This window comes from Tenrec ecaudatus, chromosome 4 (genome assembly GCF_050624435.1).
Source record: "Tenrec ecaudatus isolate mTenEca1 chromosome 4, mTenEca1.hap1, whole genome shotgun sequence".
NCBI lineage: Eukaryota > Metazoa > Chordata > Mammalia > Afrosoricida > Tenrecidae > Tenrec > Tenrec ecaudatus.
Window position 1 is genome coordinate 80,728,268 of NC_134533.1, and position 22,141 is coordinate 80,750,408.

The window sequence follows — 22,141 nt, forward strand, 5'->3', positions numbered from 1 at the left end:
AGACAAAGTAGGTGCATAAGCATATATGGTGAAGAAAGCTTATGGTTCCTGGCTATCAAAAGATATAGCATGTGGAGTCTTAAAGGCTTGAAGGTAAACAAGTGGCCATCTAGCTCAGAAGCAACAAAGCCCTCATGGAAGAAGCACACCAGCCTGTGTGATCATGAGTTGTCGAAGGGATCAGGTATCAGGCATTATCAGAACAAAAAATCATATCATTGCATGCTCACCTTCCCAATATGATCGCTGAAGACAAATGGATGCATAGGTAAATGTGATGAAGAAAGTATATGGTGCCCAGCTATCAAAAGATAGAGCATCAATTAAACATATAACTTTCCTCTAGTTCTTAAATGCTTCCTTCCCCACAATATCATGATCCCAAATCTACCTTACAAATCCGGCTAGACCAGAGGATGTACACTGGTACAAATAGGAACTGGAAACATAGGGAATCCAGGACGGATGATCCCTTCAGGACCAGTGGTAAAAATGGTGATACCAGGAGGGTGGAGGGAGGGTGGGGTAGAAAGAGGGAACCGATGATAGGAATCTACATATAACCTCCTCCCTAGGGGACAGACTACAGAGAAGTGGGTGAAGGGAGGCGTTGGATAGTGTAAGATATGACAAAATAATAATTTATAAATTATCAAGGGTTCATGAGGGAGGGAGGAATTGGGAGGGAGGGGGAAAATGAGGAGCCGATGCCAGGGGCTTAAGAGAAGAGCAAATGTTTTGAGAATGATGAGGGCAATGAATATACAAATGTGCTTTACACAATTGATGTATGTATGGATTGTGTTGAGTTGTATGAGCCCCTAATAAAATGATTAAAAAAAGAAGTGCCCATCTTAAAATAGCTTAATATCCTTTTTGGCTACTGAATTTCTTGTCTTGTTTATGAACCTTTATCCTGAAATGACGAGGTTACCCTATTATCTCCTACATACTTTATATCTTTTAAATCTTTTATATCTTGATCAATAATCCATCTGGAATACTTTGTGTACAGTGTTGATGTAAGGATCAAGATAGATTTTCTTTTAATATAGATAACCAATTGATTGAGTTCCATTCACTAAAAAAGTCCATCCTTTACCTTCTATACTGCAAGTTTACATGTGTCATACAACCATGAGACTATGTATGGGTAGGTTTGTTTCTGGACTCTTACTCTCTTTCACTGATGTATTTTTCTGTGTTTGTGATACTCCATCATACATGGCCTTTCAAATCTTCCCGAAATTGTATCAGATCTGGATTCAGAGCTGGTTTGCTAGTTTCATCTTTCCCTCCCCAATAAACATTAGCTGGATACTCGAGGGAATGTTTGATCTATCTTTTCAACCCTGGCAGCACCCTACACAGTTATTTATCATTGAGTCACTCAAGAAAAACATAAGTCCTTCCCTATTTGCTATGCCTTCCATTTTCTTAGTCAGAAAGTTATATTATCTTCCCACCTTTTATGCTGAGTCCTAAACCAGGAAACCTCATGCTGCTAAGCTGGGATCTGTGGCCAGTGGGAGGCCAGTGTCTCTGGTTCAGATCTGAGCCAACACAACTGCCCGGCAGCTCTCTAGCCAAAAGACTGACAAGGATGCCTAAGGGTACTATGGTTAAGGTCTCCATGTATTACCAACCATCACACCCAGTCACTGAGATGGTTCCAACTCACGGTTACTCTATATAAGGTTCCCAAGACTCTGAATCTTTTCAGGAACAGATAGCCTCATCTTTTTCCCTTGGAGTGGCTGGTGGATTCGAACCAGAAACCTTGAGGCTAGGAGCCCAAAGCCTAGCCCACAGCAGCACCAGGGCTCCTTTCTTCGCTAACAGAGACACACGACACCTGATATGACTATGATTTCTTCCTTCCTTTTTTAAGGTTTAATGTCAGGAGAGCTAAGTCCCTGGAGAAGGAAATCGTTTGGGTGGAGTTGAGGGCGGCAAACAACAGGAAGGCCCGGACCAGATGGACCGATACAGCAGCCACAACAGTGAGGTAGTGCAGGCCGCAGCGGCATTTGGTGCTGCTGTGCATAGGTGGCTGTGGGTCAGAACGGACTCTGTGGCACCCACCACCACCACCATCGCGGTCTCCAGAATAAAGTGTATAGGTTTTGCTATAGGTGAGGCTGTCTTGTACCACAAAAATTGAGTCTTGGAAACGCTGTGTAGAGTCACGAGGAGTCTCACTAAGCGGTGGCAGCAGGACGGAAACGAAGGTGCATATATGAAACTGAAGATCTCTGGAAAGGATCTTTCCAGAGGCTCTGGCCGTGCATCTTACCTGTCACTTGAAGGCTAGAAGCAGGGATGCAGCCTTGGACAAAATTGAGATTTTATCTTTGTTCTTTGCCATATTAACTTTGGGTAATCACATAAGCTCTCTAATCTGGTTTCAATCATTATAAAATGAGGTTAATAATAACCTTACCTCACATGTATTATGAGAATTACATTATCTTCATCATCCTCATGTCCTCAGGATACCTGCATCTGTTATGTAATCCAGGACTCATGTGAGGATTGAAGTGTGTTGAGAATGTCAGAGTGGTAGAGCGCTCCCATTTGATGGGGAGGGCACATCATTTTGGAAAGACAGAAAATGTCACCATTCTGTGAAGAGCCAGAGATGGAACAGTTCAGAAGCAGCAGCCACTATAACTGGAAACTAAACTGAAAAAGATCATTTAAATAAGAATTCTAGGGTTTCTCACTTTAATTTTTTATAATGAGGCTCACGAAAGATCAAATCAGACCACAGCCACAGCCTTCCATGGAGTTTTCCGGGAAATGTAATTCTCCCGTAGCAGGCAGCTACAAATCCTACCATGAAGTCACTGATGGGTGGGACCCTCGTACCTTGTGGTTACACAGGAATTCCTTAAAAACAAAACAAAACTGAACTCACAGCCATCGAGGGGACTCTGACTTACAGCGATCCTATAGGGCGGAGTGCAGATGCCTTTTGGGGTTTCCAAAGGTGTAAATCTGAAGCAGTCATACTCATATTTCTCTCCTGGAACCTGACCTGTAGTTAGCAGCCCAGTGCTTCCCTCACTGCCACTGTGTCAGTTCTAATGCACCGTGTCCCTTTAGGAGCGAGTACAACCACCTCTGTGAGTTTCCAACCTTGTAAATACGTGAATAGAAAGGTTGCAGCAGCTGGTGGTTTCGAGTTGCTGATGTTGGGGTTCCTAGCCCAACTCTTAACCCACTACTCCACCAGGGCACAATGAAAACCTAGCTGCAAAATGTTTTGTTACAGTTCTATTCTGCTTCCATTGCATTTTCTCATTATTTACCCCATGGTAACAGATCACCTTTTATCTTCTTCTTTTTTTTTTTTTTTTAATGATGCCCACCAGGGGATACTCTGCTCAACTTCTTACTGGGGAATTCCTGCCTGTGAGCATGGGGCATAAGATAGCTCAGCCAACACTCCTCAACAAAAGATGCTGCAGGAGCCTCTGCCACACCAAAGCAGGCAACCCTTCTGGGTCACTCCCCTGAGAGGGAAGCCACAGGAGGACAAAGTGGTAGGTTGATTCCATAGTGAAATAAGCTATAAGCAGTTCAAAGAAGCACTCCTACAAGTCTCCCAGAGAGAACCAGTGCTCTTCGGCTCCCTGGAAAATGGCTCCTGGCCCCTCTAAAACAATGCAACGCAAACAGCCATCAGCCCCAACGACCTCAACGAGAAAACGGGAGAAGCAAAAGGCAATGCCAGAAGATGTCCTGAACACAATGACATGCATAGAGGAATCAGACATTGAGCTGCCGCAGAAAGAAATGTTCAGAATGCTTCTTGGAGTCATAGAGGATATGAGGGAAACAATACAGGAAAAGGATGAAATTATAAAAGAGGTAAAAGCCATAAATCAAAGAGAAATACAGTAGCTTAGGGAGGAGATACCAAAAACCAGTAGCAAACTCACAGACCTCGAGAAGCTACTGGAGGAATCAGAGAAATGCATCAGTGACTTGGAGGACAGCCAAGCAGACTTTAAACAAACATGAACAAAAATCAGAGAAGCTGAAGCTGAAGAAAACTTAAGAGCTATGTCTGATACTATGAAGTGGAACAACATTAGAATTATTGGCTTGCCGGAGAAAGACACACAAAGAAGTCATCTGCAACAACAGTGAGAGAATTCTTGGAGGAAAGCTTCCCCAGTTTAGTGAATGAAAACCAGGCAACCATTCAGGAGGCTGAAAGAACCCTACAAAGACTGAATCCCAAAAAGAAGTCACCAAGGCACATAATAGTTAAATTATTCAACTTTGAGGAAAAGGAGAAAATCATGAGAGCAGCTAGAGAAAATCAAGCAATCACATATAAAGGTTCCCAAATTAGAATATGCTCAGACCTATCAGCAGAAACTATGAAGAAGAGGAGAGAGTAGAGTAACATATTCTAAAAATTGAAGGAAAACAATGCAAACCTAAGAATACTCTACCCAGCCAAATTATCGATGAAGATAGATGGAGAAGTAAGAGTCTTCCCAGACAAGGAAACACTAAAAGAATAAGTTAGAAGAAACCCAGCCCTACAAGAGATCCTTGCCGACCCAGTATGGGCAGAAGAACAACACTCACCAAGCACAAATAAGAGACCACCACATAGAACAACCTCACCCAGAGGGCAAAAAAAGAGAAAACAGACCTCAAGATAGCATTGACTTAAATATTGAAAGACTTGAAAGGCTGCGGAGGTAAGCTTAAAAAAAAAAAAGGCAAAAGGGGCATAGGGAAAAAGCTACTGTATACAAACATTCCTGGGGTGAGGACCAGGTAATATGGCAGGGACCAGACCAAATACAGGGATACACATGGTAGACAACTAAAAAGGAGGTGGGGAAAGGAAAAAAATAATAGAAAAGGGTAGCGGGGGCACAGGGCACTAACCCACCCAAGGGGAGGGTATTGTGTGTGTCTCCACAGGGAAAGAGGGAGCAGACTTCAACCCGATGCTCCAAGATGTGAATGCAACATGCTGTTGTGGAGGAAGGAACCACTGGAGAAGTCTGGGGGGCCGGGCCCCAATCCCAACTACTAAGGGGACATCTGCCCCTCCCCTCAGAAGAATTTATTTCAAAGGACGGCACTGAATCTACAGCTCCGGAAGAGGGACATGTCTGATAGCACACAGAAGCAGATGAAGGGGAGGAGGAGAGAATGGAGCACATCAAGGTCCACCAGGCCAGGAGGTTGATGTTCCCAATTAGAACAGCCAGTCGACAGAGAGGACCACATGGCCGTCCCCACTATGAGACATGACGTCCCTCACTGACACATAGCCCTACAGGGACAACACTGGAGACACAGTGAGGGAATTGCACCCGATTGGATCCCACCAGACCGAGGCAAAACATGGGTGTGCAACAGAACAGCAAGGGAATGGAGCGGTGAGGTTCTCAGGGAATGCTGAAGGTGTACTCTGGGGCCAGGGCATGGTCCCCCAACAGACTGGACTGGAAAACACTCCTAAAGACCAACAAACAATCCTGGAACTACAGCTTTTCTTTCTTGTGTTTTGTATTTTGTTTTGTTTTTGCCATTGTTTTGTTGTTTTGTTGTATATTGTTGCTTGGTTGTGATCTGTCTTGTTTTTGTACATGTTATTATCTCCACAGGTCTGTCTAAATAAGATACTGGATGAACAATTGGAGGAGAAAACAATGGGACCAATAGTTCCGTGGGGACATGGAAGACGGGGAGGTAGGGGGAAAGGTAGTGGTATTAATAAATCCAGGGACAAGGGAACAACAAGTGATCCAAATTGGTGGTGAGGAGGGTGTGGGAGACCTGGTTGGGCATGATCAAGGGTAATGCAACAAAGAGGAATTGCTGAAACCCTGATGGGAACTGATCATGACAGTGGAACAGGAGGAGAGTCAAAGGAAACAGAGGAAAGAGCTGGGAGGCAGAGGGCATTTATAGAGGTCTAGATAAAGACAAGTACATATGCAAATATATTTATAGATGAGTATGGGGAACTAGATCTATGAGCATATATTTATAAGGTTAGTATTAAAGTAGCAGAGGCACATTGGACCTCCGCTCAAGTACTCCCTCAATGCAAGAACATTTTCTTCTATTCTTCTATTAAATTGGCATTCTATGATGCTCACCTTCCAGATAAAACCGCTGAAGACAAAGTGGATGAACAACTAAATGTGGTGAAGAAAGCTGATGGTAACTGGTTATTAAAAGAGATCGCGTCTGGGGTCTTAAAGGCTTGAAGGTAAACAAAGTGGCCATCTGGCTCAGAAGCAACAAAGCCCACATGGAAGAGCACACCAGCCTGTGTGATCACGAGGTGCTGAAGGGATCAGTTATCAGGCATCAAAGAACAAACCCCCCCCATATTTTGTGCTCACCTCCTTGATACGACCGCTGAAGACAAGTGGGTGCATAAGCAAATGTGGCGAAGAAAACTGATGGTGCCTGGCTATCAAAAGATGTAGCATCTGGGGTCTTAAGAGGCTTGAAGGTAAACAAGCGGCCATCTAGCTAAGAAGCAACAAAGCCCACATGGAAGAAGCACACCAGCCTGTACGATCACAAGGTGTCAAGGGATCAGGTATCAGGCATCATCAGAACAAAAAAATCTTACCATAGTAAATGAGGTGGGGAGTGCGGAGTGGAGACCCAAAGCTCATTTGTAGGCCACTGGACATCCCCTTACAGAAGGGTCTTGGGAAGGAGACGAGACAGTAAGGGTGCAATGTAACAACGATGAAAAATACAACTTTCCTCTAGTTCCTAAATGCTCTTCCCCTCCCTCCCACTGTCATGAACCGAATTCTACCTTGCAAGTCTGACTAGACCAAAGGACGTACACTGGTACAGATTGGAACTGGAAACACAGGGAAGCCAGGGCGGATGATCCCCTCAGGACCAGTGGTGTGAGTGGCGATACTGGGAGCATAGAGGGAGGGTGGGTTGGAAAGGGGGAACCTATTTCAAGGATCTACATGTGACCTCCTCCCTGGGGGACATACCACAGAAAAGTGGGGGAAGGGAGATGTGGGGCAGAGCAAGATATGACAAAATAATAATTTATAAATTATCAAGGGTTCATGATGGAGGGGCGAGTGGGGTGGGAGAGGGAAAATGAGGAGTTGATACCAAGGGCTCAAGTAGAAAGCAAATGTTTTGAGATTGATGATGGCAACAAATATACAAATGTGCTTGACAGAATGGATGGATGTATGGATTGGGATAAGAATTGTACGAGCGCCCAATAAAATGATTTGGGACTTGAGGAAGGCACATTAACAACCTATGATATGTTGACCACACAACCCTGCTTGAAGAAAGCCAAGAAGACTTGACATACTTGCTGATGAAAGTTGAAGACTGTAGTTGTACGGACTGAAACTCAATGTAAAGATCAAAGTCCTGGCAACTGGACTCGCAGACAGCATTGTGATAGAAAGAAAAAAAATGGCAGTTGTGAAGGATTTCATTTCTCTTGGATCCACAATGCAGGCTCATGGAGGCAGCAGTCAAGATATCAAATATTGCACTGATCAAATCTGCTGCACAAGTCGTAGGATGCCTAGTGCGGGTGGGCGGGGAAGAACTGGGGAGCTGGTATCAGGCGCTCACGTGGGAAGAGAAGGCTTTGAAAATGATGATGGTGGCATATGTGCAAATGTGCTTGACACACTGGAGGAATGTATGGATTGTGACAAGAGATTAAGAGCCCCCAATAAAAGTGTTGTTTTTTTTTAAGTAGCATTTTAGAAGACTTCTGAAGCACAAAGACGGCTGGAATATCATGGTTCTACACATTACAAGGAAAAAACCATGTGCCTTGTAAGAAGTGCCCTTTTATGTTTTGCTTTATTAAAAAAAAAAGCGCCTCCCATGCTAAAATGCTATAGTCTCAGACACCCTAGGGAACAGCTGTACTTTGTCTTATTGGGTTGCTGTGCTTCAGAAAGGGCTCGCGGGTAATGAGCTTGTTTTCTGGTTTCCCATGAGCAGGCTATCCCCGTGGTGGTATAAGTAGGGCATGGCAGAAGGGAGGCAGGGACTTTGTTTATGTTTACACAGTTATGAAGGTTACAGTCAGATGAGGATTTTTGATGGTTGACAAAAATCCACCCGCCCTGGGCATCTTCAGATTAGAGTATTATAGGATCTAAGGTCAGTAGGATAGTTTGAACTGCTCATTCCCCACTGAATGACTAGGACTCATGGACTGTGGGTAAAAGAAACACAAGGCACAGTTAGAAAAGGAGGAAAGTGAGTGTGCTCTTCTATTAAGAAGGATGGATTATGGTTTAGGTCTTGACACTACTCTTTATTTGGAGAAAAGAGTGGAGTTCTTAAAACCCTTCAGATTGTGCATATAAAACTGTGGGAAAATTATCTGTTTAACAAACATGGTATTAAATAGGACAAAACGTGTGAGAAGCTTTAAATAATGTCCTGCAGTGTGGTAGGTAGATGTACAGATTAGGCGTGCATATATCTGAGCCCCAATCTAGCTTTTGATGAGTAGAATTGGACCCTGGCTTTTATATAAAGGTGGCAATATATATCACAGAAAGGTTTGGTGTGTGGATTAGATGAAATGTGGATAAGTACTTAGCAAGATATTTGGGACATAGTAGGATGCAACCATTAACTGTTTAGTAAGAATTGAAAAAAAATGATTGGGAATGTTGTTCATTATTGTTAATTTGTAATAAGAAAAATGGATTTGAAATTGAGTCCTTATGAAAAGAGGCATTTGCTTAGCTAAATTAGTACAACAAAAATGATCCTGAAGTGATTGCTGCTATTAAATGGAATGACTTATTCATTAAATGAACAATGACTTGCTTGGGCAAGAACCTTTGGTAGGAAGGGAACAATTTGCAAGTCATAGATTTGAGAAAGTCTACAACAACACAGTAGTAGACATTTTTTCTTCTTCATTACAAGACGTTCAAAAAGCTTCACTCCACCAGATCCTCCTCCAGGTCCAATGTTATCCCAACAAACTACCTGACCAACTCCCTGCCTCCTCCCTCTCTCTTATTTCTTAGCTGTTTCATGGAGAAACAAGTGTTTGTTGAAATAAACCACACACCTGCAGACATGTTATTGTAAGCAAATCTTTCAAATCACGGGGTCCCTTCAAATGGCAGTATTAGCTGTAGGCTTTGAACAAGACAGAATCTCCTCTTTGAGATGCACACAGTTCTGTAATGGGCAGCACAGGTGGGTCAAGAGGCAGAGAAGGGAGTGTGTGTGTGTGAAGGTCAACAGAAAAGAACATAGGAGGTGCAGAGGAGAATGCACTTGAGTTAGTCCCGGTGAGGACCAAGGCCAGAGATGACTTTAGAAAGCAGGTACGATCACAAGCAGGTAGAAGTCTTTCCCAGTCAAGAGTGACATCAACATAGCTGTTCGAAAACAAGTGATTTCTGTAGTCTACCTCTTTTTCCTGACGGTCAATGCACAGCCAATAATTTTCCTGAGTTCTTGTTTCATTATCTTTAATCACCACTCATAAAGTCTATTTAACAGGTATCAAATGGCCCCTCTTATGTTAGGCGTTATTATTTCAAAAGCTGAATTTAAGGACCGCCATCTGGATTGGATCCACTCCCTTGCTCCTAATTTCATGTTCTGGCTTTAGGATGAGGGTTTCTCAGCCTCACTCGGATCGCGTTTCTCTACGTGAATCCCGTGTTTCACCGGCACGGTTCTTCCTTTTCTAGAGAACTAGGACTCTGGGCTGCGATGCCAAGAGGCTCTTCTGGTTTTGCATGTCATCTGACAACCAGATTTCTTGACATATGTTTACCATGGAAGTGGGGGTGAGGGAAAGGGTCCAGTTTAGTAGAGTAGCCCTTGAACTTGTTGAAGACGTAAAAAATGTCATAATGACCACATAGTTAGGCATGTCCTGGAGGATTATAGCGCAGAATTTTTTTTCTGGATGAATGAATGCATGGTGGATCAATTGTCATTTTAAATGAGATTTGGATCCGAGAACTGAGAGTAAACAATGGAGGGAACACTTGAGGATCAATAAAAAGTGAATCCAGAGCACTTTTATCCTTCTTCCTATTCAAATCTAAGAATTAAAAAGTTTGGTAAAATCCAAGTCCGCCTTTAATTTCAGGAGAACGGGAACATGTCTCTCCGCTCCCAATGGCTCCTCCTGCTCTCTATTTCAGTCATAAAATTAGCCGCTTGAATAAAGACTTTTATCGCACAATTAAGGATACAATTAAAAATGCAAGTGCTAGAAAGAGTGAGCACAAATGCTAACGAGCCACACAGCATAAATGAATACTCGAAATCCGCTCCCCCTTAAAGCGGCACTGGGTTAGGAGGCATGCGCTGAGCACTGGAAGGGGTCAAGTCAAGTGAATTGAATGCCAACAGCAACCTTAGGAGCTGCATTTTGCGTCCAATTTACAATTAACTAAACTGAGTTTTAGCAACAGGTGAAATGTCAGCTCTGGGCTGGAAGTCAGGTCCATCCAAAGTCAGTCTGTATAATGTGTAAACCAAACGGAAGTTCTACACTATGAGTTTGCCAGTTGACCCCACAGGATTACCTTTCCGCTCATTGTCCTGGTGCATAGTAAGCATGGGCTTTAGGCTTCTGAAAGGGGCACACTTGGGGAAGGCTTGTCCACAGAGTACCTGGGTGTCCTTGTGGAAGTTATTTTTAAACCTCCTGGGTTTATAGACAGGTTCCTTGTCTATCGAATGGGGATCGCAATTTACCTCCGACACGACGTCAATGGAAAGCACTGACATCAATTCTGGCCCTTCACCACGGGGGCCTGGTTGCCCACATCGGCAAACAATGCTTCCTCAGATCTCTTCCTCTTTCCCAAGTCCAGATTTTGTCCAGGAAGTTTCATTTTCCCTGCATCCACCGACATGTTTTTTTTCATCTCATCTGTGGTGTAGTGGGTTATGAGTTGGACTGCTAACTGCAAGGTTGGCAGTTCAAAAACCCCAGATGGTCTGTGAGAAAAAGATGAGGTTTTCTACTCTCACAAAGAGTTACAGTTTTGGAAACCCACAGGGGCAGTTCTATCCTGTCCTTTAGAGTCTCTACGAGTCAGAATCAATGCAATGGCAGTGAGTGTGGCTTTTGGTCTATTTGTCTACCGATCACAAACTGAACTGACAGTGGATGTCATATAGCCATGGGATCCTGTGACACTGAAGTCTCAGTTTCCTCATCTTTGAAAGAAGGGATAGCAATAGTTACTAAATGATAGATAAGAACAATCTAACCCTTGGAATTATTCTGTGGATTAAATGCATATGATGGCTAGCTTATAATAAATGATTAATGAATATTAAACCATTAAAAAGGAAATGTGTTACCAATGGATCCAGTAGTAGATGCCTTATATCCAGATGATTTTGTAAGTACTGCTTTACATGGATGGCTGGACAGTACTCCAGAGGTAACCAGGGCCACTGGCAGCTGCCATGCAGGCCACTGCATCTTCCGTATGCGTGTCGGAGGATGACTGACCTCCATTGGATTTTCGGTGGCTGATATTTCAGAAGTTATCAGCGCATCTTTTTCTGAAGTTCTTCAGATGGACTCAGACTTCTAACGTTTTGGCAGTAACTGAGCATGATATGGTTCCAACCCAAACCCACGGCCACAGAGTTGATTTCAACTCATAGCTCCCCTCAAACCAAACCCAATTCCATGGCACTGAATCGATTCTGATTCATAGCACTCCTGTAGGACAGGGTAGAACGGCTCGTGTGCCTTTCCAAGACTGTCTTTCTTTATGGGCGTAGAAAGTCTCCTCTTTCTCCCGAGGACTGGCTGGTGGCTTCAAAGTGTTGCCTTTGCGGCTAGCAGCCCATCTCCTGACCACGAAGCTCCCAGCGCACCTCACGGCTGCACTGAGTTGGGTTCCGTGGAGCGCCAGCCTTTGTTGGTATAGAGAGCGTCACCTTTCTCCCTCTGAGTGGCTGGTGAGTTTGAACCACTGGCCTTGAGGTTAGCCATCCAATGCCTAACTAACAGCATCACCAGGATTCCTTATGATAACTCAAAGCTCCCCCTCCCCCAATAGTCATCACTCAAAATATTTGTCATGCTTTGATAGCAAATATGTGTTTGTAGTCATAAGAAACAATTAGTTTGTCTTAATCTTATGAACATGACAAAGATAGCTGATATTATCGCTGAGTTTATAAGTTGGCAAATCAGTCACATGTATCTAGAAACTCTCGCAGTTGTCTCGAATGTCATTCCTCATGTCTATTGTCAAAAATGCTCCTGGATTCACCGTATTTTCACTTTCCATCTCTCTTTTGGGGGGAATTTTTTTGAAGTTTCTTTTTATATGGCACATTTTTATAAGGTCAAATTCTCTTTTAATAAAAGTAGCACAGCTACCTTACAAAGACTTTACAGATCCAATGCTACGAACGTAAAATTAAATTCCACATGAGGTTCCCATGAATTGGAGTATGTTTGATGGCAAATGGTTCAATGTGCTTAAAAAAATCATAGTTTTTGGAACTAATCCTGATTCTTATACTACTGAGAACTTTGGAGGTGCCATTTAAGCTTTGTAAGCGGTTGTTTTCTAAACTGGAAGGATCAGTTAAAAACAAACAAACCCACTGCCACTCAGTGGATTCCTACTTTACAGGAGCAGAGGCCTCTGCTGTGGACCAGCTGGTGACTAAGCTTATCTTGCAATCATCAGCCTAACCCCGGGGCCACTAGGACACCTTGGCAGGATGTATGGTTATGCGGCTTGTTGTGGGCTTTAAATACGTGAGAGCAATGGCGGTGGAGCTCTCCTCCAGATCAGATCTTTTTTGGGGGGGGGGGGGCAGGGGGGGTTTAAAAAGTTAAGTCATGCTTCAGAATGCAGCAGTCCCTTTTGGTGAATCTGAGCTAGAGCCATATCAGAAAGGGTCCTCAAGCGCTACCTCCCACCTCCAAGACCTCTTTACTTACAGGGAATAGGCGGACGTGCATGTTGGCTTTTTATTCTCTTCGGTTCCCATTTGAAGAGTTACTGAGCTCAGCAGACAAGTGATGCTGTTTGAAAGGCCCGGCAGGGACAGGTGTTTCTAGAAATCCTGGTCTCAGTAGACAGTGACTCTGTCCGGAGGACATGACCAGCCACCATACACTTGGCGGGAGCCCAGCAGGTTTTGCACGTCCAGAAGATTGTTCAAAGATCTCCATAAATGCTTTAATCTGTTCATTTCTCTCTGATAGTTTAGGTGCTAATTCACTTATTTGTTAAAAAATTATTTAATAAAGACATGTATTATGCCACGCACTGTCCTAGGCACTGTTATTGTGCGTCATCAATGTGTGTCCAATTCATAATGACCCTGTAGAACAAGGTAGAAGTGCCCCGTGGCTTTCCGAGACTGGGACACTTTACAAAAGAAGAGCTGTATAGATGGCTTGGAAGATAAAATAGGATAGAAAATACAAGGCACCAAATACATATGAGATCCAGAAAATCCCCAAGTTACAAACTATAAACTCTTTGGCAACTCTTACTTGTCCCTTTAGCTTATGTAAATAAATTGTCCCAACTTTGAAATGACTGAACAATAAGCCTTTACTTGTACTTGAAACAAATTCTCCATCACAATCATCTTCACTTGCTGCACATGCAACTTTTACATCATCAGAAAGGCCCCAAGTCTTCCTTGCACTTAAACCAAAACAAAATGCAAACTCGCTGCCTGCAAGTTGATTCTGACTCATAGAGATCCCGTAGCGCAGAGTAGACTGCTCTCCAGGACTTCTGAGATGGGAGCAGTCAGCCTCATCTTTCTCCCATGCAGTGGTTCTTGAGTTTGAGCTGCCAACCTTGTGATTAGCATCCTAATCCCTAACCCATTGTGTCACCAGAACGACACCTGGACAGTCTGTTGCTGTTCCCTTCTTCACAGATAAAACCACTAACAAAAGGCCGTAGGCCAACTTTTTCTTCTAAAATTTTCCCAATGACTCTTTGTACTCCCTACTGATGCACACTGATCTGCTTTTCTTTCCTCTCTCCATGTTCCCTCAATCCAGCGTGTTCTCTCCCTCTCTCTTTAAAAGAAAGGATCTTCACTTATACTGTGTGACTTTGAGTGTTGATACCTCTGATCTTGGTTAGCCTTTGAATCTCACGGTCTATCCTTTCATTCTTTATTAAGAATACTGTCACCTGCTGGTAGACAAGATGAGGGGGGCATATTTTAGAGATTGGAAGACTTTCAAACCTAACTCACTGGTATCAGGTTGACTGTAAATCTGACGGGAGATGAGGCTGTGTGCGCCTATAAAGCTGGTAAGTTTGAACCACCAGCATCTCAGCACCCCAAATCAAACCCACTGCCCTCAAGTCAGTTTCAGGTCATAGTAACGTTATATAGGGTTTCTCATGCTGTAAATCTTTATGGAACAGAAAAGCATCTTTCTTCCTTAGGTGCAGTTGGTGAGACTGAGCCACCAACTTTGCAGTCCAATATGCTTAACCTCCACTGCTACAAACACAAACAAACTCACTAGCAACACTTTGATGCCAACTTACTCATAGCAATCCTGTAAGACAGGGTAGAAACTCACAGGGAGCTTCCTGTGAATCCCCAAGACTGTAACTCTTTATGAGAGTAGAAAGCCTTGTCTTTCTTCCATGGAGTGTCTTGGGATTTCAAACTGCTGACCTTGTGGTTAGCCGCTCATGCTGTAACTCATTATCCCAATGCTACCATGACTCCTTAAATTCATGACCCCAAGGCGTTAGCCTAATGTCTCTAGGGAGTCCTGGTGGTAGAGTGGATTACCAGTTGGGTTGTTTACCACAGTTTGAAACCATTAGCAGCTCTGTAGGAGAAAGAGGAGACTTTTTACTCCTCTACAGATTTACAGCCTCAGAAAACTACAGGGGCAGTTCGACACTGTCCTAAAGGGGTCACTATGAATCAGAATGGGCTTGTTGTCAGTGAGTTCTTTAGAACTGAAACCCTCTGCCCATATGGGGGGGCCTCAAAGTTCATGTAACAAAACCCATATCCTGGTGCTTAAGAGCAGCGGCACTCAAAGAACTACTAATGTATTTATGGAACATTAAAAAAATTAGTCACATATTTTAATATTTATTCACTTTTGAGAATTTATAACTATATACATGGTTCACAATGCAGGAAATAGACAACGCAAACTCCACATTGTATCAAATATATCCAAATCATTTCCATAAGACACGTGCAGCTCTGTGTGTTCAGCACCACTTCAAACACCTCACATTAAAGATATGAAGGAAAACTATTACAACTAGAGAGGGTTGGTTCCAACGGAAACAACAAACTATCACCTGGCTCAGGCAGCACTGGTTCCTTCCCACCATTCCCTTCAAAATTTTTAGGCTTAAAAAAATTCTGGTAAGGAGAAGAAGCTAACTAGCTTTTGGAAGAGCTTGAAAAATTCTATCTTCTCTGACACACCGAGTCCAAGGCAGCTAGGGGTCAGGAGGTGGATGGGTGGGTGAGTGTGTTGGGTGTGTGTGAGTGTCTCAGAATAGGAGACAGAGAGAGTGTGTAAGTGTATGTATTGTGTAGCAAATCAGTGGCAGTGTAAAGGAAGTGCTGATTTCGTGTTGTAGGTACTGAGTCAGCAAAATTATTTACTTATTTTCAAATATAGATTTTGGGATGATGCAGAAGTATGACTGAAAGAAATCTCACATGTTCTTTAGCACAAAGAGGTATATGCTTGAATTTCTCCTCTCAGCTACCCTATCCCTTAGAGTCTGTCTTTGCACTTGGCCTATGGAAGCCTACTGGGCAGTTTAAGAATGTTCAGCAATTGAGAGCCCATAAACCAATTTCTATGTAAGCAGAGTGATTTGGGAGGAGTATGGGATTGGCAGGTATGTGATCTGCCTATGCCATTCAAATTAAATTGTGGTGGGATCCTGGGTATGTCTCTTCCCTCCTGGGGCTTCAGTAGATCTGATGATTGCTAACATTTCTTCCAGCCTGAGAATTACCGAATTCTGAGAAAAATGAGAATACTACCTAATGATGCCATTTTCAGATTAAAGAGGCATGTTCGTCCCATTATATTTATATATCCAAGAAACCCTAGTACTATTTTGAGAGAGCAAGTGGTTGCCTCTCTAAAATAAGCACAACTCACTGGCACTTGCCCGATTCAAGAATGCTAGATAGAGCAAGCATCTCTATGAGACTCTTAGAATCAATTTGGGGTCCAATAAATCTGAGAAAGGGAACCTATCAAATCCTTTCTGATATTTCATTTCATGTGTTTTGCACGCCTAATCACATACACAAGAATATGGTTTGGGCTCAGGTAAGCTCTTCCCTCTAAATATATACCATGTGTGGTAGGTGCCCACTCATCGCGACCCAGTGGACAGCGGAAGGAAACATTGGCTGGGCCTGTGCCGGCCCTTACAACTGTTATCTTTGAGTCCATTGTGTCAAGGGTCTGCCTCTTTTTGCTGCCCCCTCATTTTACTGATGCATGCTCCATCTTTTCCAAGCCTGTGCTTTTAAGGGTCACTAAATGATTAAATCACCCCTCTCGGTACTAAAATAAGCATTAATGACTGAGCACTTGGTGACCCAAATGCATATTTGTTCACTGAAAATAAATTATTTGTGGGAATTTCCCAAGTGTCAGCTAATTTTGAGTCTCATTTCTAATACATCGTCTACTAAAATACTAACAAGATAATTACTTTGCCTCATCTCTTTTGTATATTAAAGTTCCATTTAGCATTTTAGATTCTGAGTAACACTACTCTTTAAAATGAAACCTATTAATTTTATATAATGTCATTCCCCTTAATTTGTCTAATCATTTTTAAATAAAAGAACTAAGCTATTATGAATACATTTTCAGCAAATTTCTAGTATATTAACATTTCTGGTATGTTCCATTTTTTAATAAGCAACCAGTAATTTGGTAGATTTTTCTTCAAATTTCATCCTATCCCACAAATTTAATCATTATTCTACTAGCTAAATTGCCTGTGGTAGTTACATAATTTCATCTCAACTTGATAATACGGGTAGGGGTGAAGTCTAGCCTGTCAATCAGGTCACAGCCTAATGATGCCTCCTTGTGGGCATGGCCTTCCCATGAGAATTTGGGGTACTTCCTCCCTCTCTCTGCTTCACCTCCCTATTGAGAAGCAATACTCAGAAAGCTGGAGGAGCCATAGGGAGACCAACACCAGCACTGCGATGGTTCCCCTGCCACTGGATCCACAAGACTCTGCACCCACTGGCCTGTGGTCTTCCTGCACTTTGCACCATTGCTGTGTGGCATGAGTCTGAAGAGGAACTTGTGGACTAGTATCGGACTTATGGGCTAATATCAGACTCATTGACTTGATCTGGACTGGGTTGAGATGTTTTCTCAATTTATAACTGCTCTTTGATATAAAGCTCTCTCTTACATATGCGTGAGTGTCTTTGGATTCGTTTATCTAGTCAACCCAGCCTTACACATTGGTGTGTTAGTCTAGATACTTTAGAGAAATAAATCCACAGAAACTCATGTAGAAGAGAGAGTTTTATATAAAGGTTAAGTGCACATCAAGAAAACATCCCAACCCAGTGCTGCCCAAGCCCACAAGGCCACCATTACCCCATATGTCCAACACCATTCCACAAAGTCCTCCTCCATCTCACAAAACACACACCATGACACTAACTGCAGGAGGAAAGCCGAGTCAGTGAATGTGTAAACATCTCAGCCCTGGCAGGGGTCTCCTCCACACGCTGCTCCAGCACCCAGGGCTGCATCGGGGTAGGTCCATGTGGCTTCTCCTTGGGGATATCTTACAGGAAATTAGCCTTGCCAGCTGAAGCAGGAACTGTATAAGGCAGCTGCACCCTGGTCCGACCATAACAAAACAAGAGACCAAGAACTGGAAAGACAAGGCCCACTGAGCCATTTATCTCTCTGCTCTTCAATTAACCCCACATGTGTTTATCGGCCAGGTTGGCACAATAAACTTTAACTAACTCAATTGGCTTTTCTTAATTTTTGGAGTACGACATTTCAAAATTTAAAAATATTTTGTACTACAAAGATCCACAAATAAAGAGAAAAGAAATAATGATACAGGGATTACATCTTATCTGTAGGTATATGACATGTTCGACGGAGGTTCTCAACAGTTCTTTGTCATCACAGATTACAATGAAGTACAGGCAATCCCCAGGTCATAAATTAGGTCTGGTCTGAAGTCTAACTGAAGAACTTTGGTGGTTAACTGTGTTACATGTTGGCATACAAGGTCAGCAGTTCAACACCAATAACTGCTCCTTATGAGAAAGAAGAGGCTGTCTACTTCTGTAAGGATGTATATTCTTGGAAAGCCACAGGGGCAACTATACTCTTTCCTACAGAGTCCTTGAGTCCAAATTGACTCAATGGCAGTGACTTTGATATTGAATGTTAAGTTGAATTTGTTCAACCTTATTTTAGTGCAAAAAAAAAAAGAAGGCTCAAAGCCTTTTCATTGAGGTAAAAGCTGGAGGGGAGGGTGATTCAGAGTAAGACAGACTAGTGTATTAAGCTTACATTCGAAGCACTATGTTTGGAGAAGGCTCCAGCGTACAGTTGGAGCCCTAAATCCATTTTGATTCTTCACATAAATTCAGCTTTCGTTAGGTTTCCTCGTCGACCGGCAATGTAAGTAGACTTACCCTCAGGCAGTGTTTGTTGAAATTTGCAAAGTCAGCCCAGGGTGGGGTAGTCTCACACTCAGGAACATCCCCTGACGCTCCCTTGATAGGAATTGGGGTGCCAGGGTGAGTTAGGCTCCAACCAAGATGGCGAGGGGGCCCTGGACCCGATCCTGAAACCTTGTCTAATCTGCAGTAGTGCAGGTATCTTGAGCATGGGTTCTCTCCAGCTCCTGTAGGCCCACAGGCAACAGGGATGAATTGATCTGCCACCAAAGCATGGTTTTGTGACAATTTCCAAGTTCTAAATAAAGAAGTCACAAGTCCTTCAAACACTGTATGGCCAAATGCTGAGAGTCTCCCTCATCTGGAGGGATTTTATTTCCTTGTCTTTGCATTTTGTCCTGTTTAAGATTCAATAAAAGTATCTCCATATATTTTAATGTGGGGTCTTCTATCTTACTCATCCCAGAATATTAGGAAGAAGGACATGGTGAGATCTACTTCTAAAGAAACCGACTAGTGGAAACTTATTAGCAAAAGAAGAATATTGCCTGAAATCGCTCCAGAAGATGACTCCTCTCACATTGGAAGGCACTCAAAATACAACTGGGGAAGAGCTGTCTCCTCAGAGCTGAGTCAACGGTAACGCCCTGGATGTGGAGGAAAGCTTTCGGGGCCTTCGTCTGCTGATGTGGCACAGCGCACAATGAGAAGAAACAAGGGCAAACACCCACTTAGCATCGGAACACAGAAGCACGGCTCTAGGGAAATTGGACATTGTCAAAAATAAAATAGAACCCTTACAGACTGGTATCCTCGGTGTTAGGGTGCTGGGGTGAACTGGCTTTGCCATCCTCGTTCAGACCACCATGTGATATATTATGCTAGGAATGACGAGGCGAAGAGGAATGGCATTGCATTCATTGTTACAAAGAGCATTTCAAGAGCCTTCTAGAAGTATAACACTGTTGGGGATACAATAATACCCATAGGCTTATGAGGAAGACCAATTAATATGACTATTATGAAAACTTATGTACCAACCACTAATGCCAAGATGAAGAAAAATATCAAAGGCTGTCCTCCATTCCAAACTCAATCAGTCATACTTTTTCTGAGAAAGTAATGTGGTCAGCCAGGCAATAGACAGGCAACTTTGCATTTTTAGAAATAATTGTGAACAAGATACCACAGAAGACTGGTTTTCCAACAGTCACACGGACAACCAAAAATTATTAGGAAACACATATAACCCTCAAAATATCTCTGGTTTCAAAGGAATATACTGAGGCCAGTGCCAAGCGCAGAAAGCAGGTCGGGAGTTGATAAACGAATATTTTCTCCCCACCCTGATTGTGAGCAAATGCCCCGGTCTGTGGTCCATAGATTCAGTATTTAAGATTTATCAGAAGACAAATGTTTCTCCTAATTTTTTTCACTGCAACCTGTATTACAGAGAACTCCATCCGGCATCAGAACATACCCAAGGGGGAACTTGTTGAAAACAAAGGCCTTTCATACCTGCAGCACAGCATTTCAAACATCTATGAAAAATGATTAAGCTTCTCTTTGTTTTTACCGTGGTTCATGGTTAATTAGAACATGCATCCTACTGCTTCAAGACCTTCATTTACTCACTACTCGCACACTCGAGATGATTTCTAAGACGTGTCTGTTGCCTACCTGACGTAGAGGGAGCGCTTCTGATTGGTTCGCAGGGATCCGGATCCAGAGCTCATGCTGTAGTTCATCATCTGCTCTCGTAGGTCATGGATTTTGGCCTCGAATCGTGCGTAATCTGGGATGGAAATAAAGGCAGCAGATGTGGTTTGATGCCTTCACAAAACTAAAAGCCCTCCCGAGCCAAAGGCGCTTCTCCTCCCTGATGCTGTTGATTCTGCTGCGGAAGCCACCAGGATGCTCCGCTCAGCAAGAGCAGACCGCCAAGGCATGCTTGCTGGGAGTCACTCACAGACATTCACAACGGGAAAAGGAAACATCACTGGCTTCCCAAAACCAAACAAGAAAAATCATCAGTATCTCATCCCAAACATGCAAAACGTCAGTGAGGGTAGAAGGGAAGTAGTTGTGATTAAGAACACACCCCAGCAGAGATGATTGTGGTGATGAAAATACGCATATTAATAATCTTGACTGCTGGAAGAGACCCAAACCTGCATACGTCCTACACTACAAACGTAGCGCTGAGAACACAGAAGCACACACAGTACAAGGAGAGCTTGGGGAATCTGAAAAGATCAGTGGATTGCATTCAGGTGAATATCCTGGTGATGATGGGCTGATACTATAATTTTGCCAGATGCTGTCAAAACTGTAAGGGTACTCAGAATCTCTCTGGATAGTTCCTATAGCTGCATGTGAATTTGCAATGATCTATAATTTAGCAAACACACCTGGAGTTGCCTCGGATTCACAGTGTACTCCTAGGACAGACTAGAAATGCCCCCGATTGCCAGGCTACACCTTCACAGAAGCAGGTGGCTGTGTCTTCCATGAGGTAACCGACCTTTCAGTTAGCAGAGGAGTGCTTCACCACAGTGCCACCAGGGCTCCGTATCGAAACCCAAACCAAACCAACCTCGGCCATCAAGTTGATTCTGACCCACGGTGACCTATAGGAAGTTTAGCTTTAAAAAGGGGTGTGTGCCAAAGAAAGTCCAAGAAATCCCCAAGGCTATGGGCAGTTAGGGAGAAAGATAGGGCATTCTACTTCCATTAAAGCGTTATCGGCCCAGACACTCACAGGGACAGTTCTACCCTGTCATATAGGGTTGCTATGAGTCAGTGAGTGTGGTTTGGGTTTTTGGCGGGGAGTTGACAAAGTGTCTGGTTTCCACTTTGGCGCATAGACCAGACTTGGCTGACTAGTGATGACCAGTGTTGGAAGGTCACTTCATTTCATCAACTGTTTTTGGTGGAGGGGAGGGGGCTAGGACTAGTGTGTTCCTCTTACGTTTACCATCTGGGCTCTTACCTAAACATTTCCACCTAACTTTAATATGCAGAGGCCACACGCCTGCCCCAGAACATCAGTTCTATTATGCACATTGTGTTAATATAGTCTCATACATACATTTTACACAGGACTGGAGTCGGAATTGAGAAATACTTGTACATGTACTATAATTTGGAAACATTCTTATTTGAAAAATTTGAATAATATGGGCAATCATGTCATACTAGTTCTAATGGGAAAGTATTTTTGTCAATATAAAATTTAAAACAGCACAAATACGTTCTAGATGCTTACGAACATAATTAGCATAGAAAAAGAAATAGCTCTTGAAGTTCAGCTACTCCTTTTTTTTTACTTCAAACTACTCTTGATCAGAACCCCATAACTGTTCTATTATATCCTTGGCACAAAAGCACCTTACTTTAAGAATAACCATTAGATGAAAAGCTCAATGTATTA

At 43.0% G+C, this 22,141-nt stretch overlaps 1 protein-coding gene across 11 annotated transcripts in view; it reads right to left on the reverse strand.

Moving 5' to 3' along the window:
* The window catches only part of DLG2 (discs large MAGUK scaffold protein 2), a 2,300,776-nt gene that overhangs the window by 146,369 nt on the left and 2,132,266 nt on the right, over window positions 1-22,141 (reverse strand). For all 11 annotated transcript variants that reach the window (XM_075548681.1, XM_075548686.1, XM_075548690.1 and 8 more), the window contains one exon: window positions 20,389-20,503. In XM_075548681.1, the coding sequence (XP_075404796.1) occupies window positions 20,389-20,503 (115 nt within the window). The remainder of the gene's footprint in view (window positions 1-20,388; window positions 20,504-22,141) is intronic.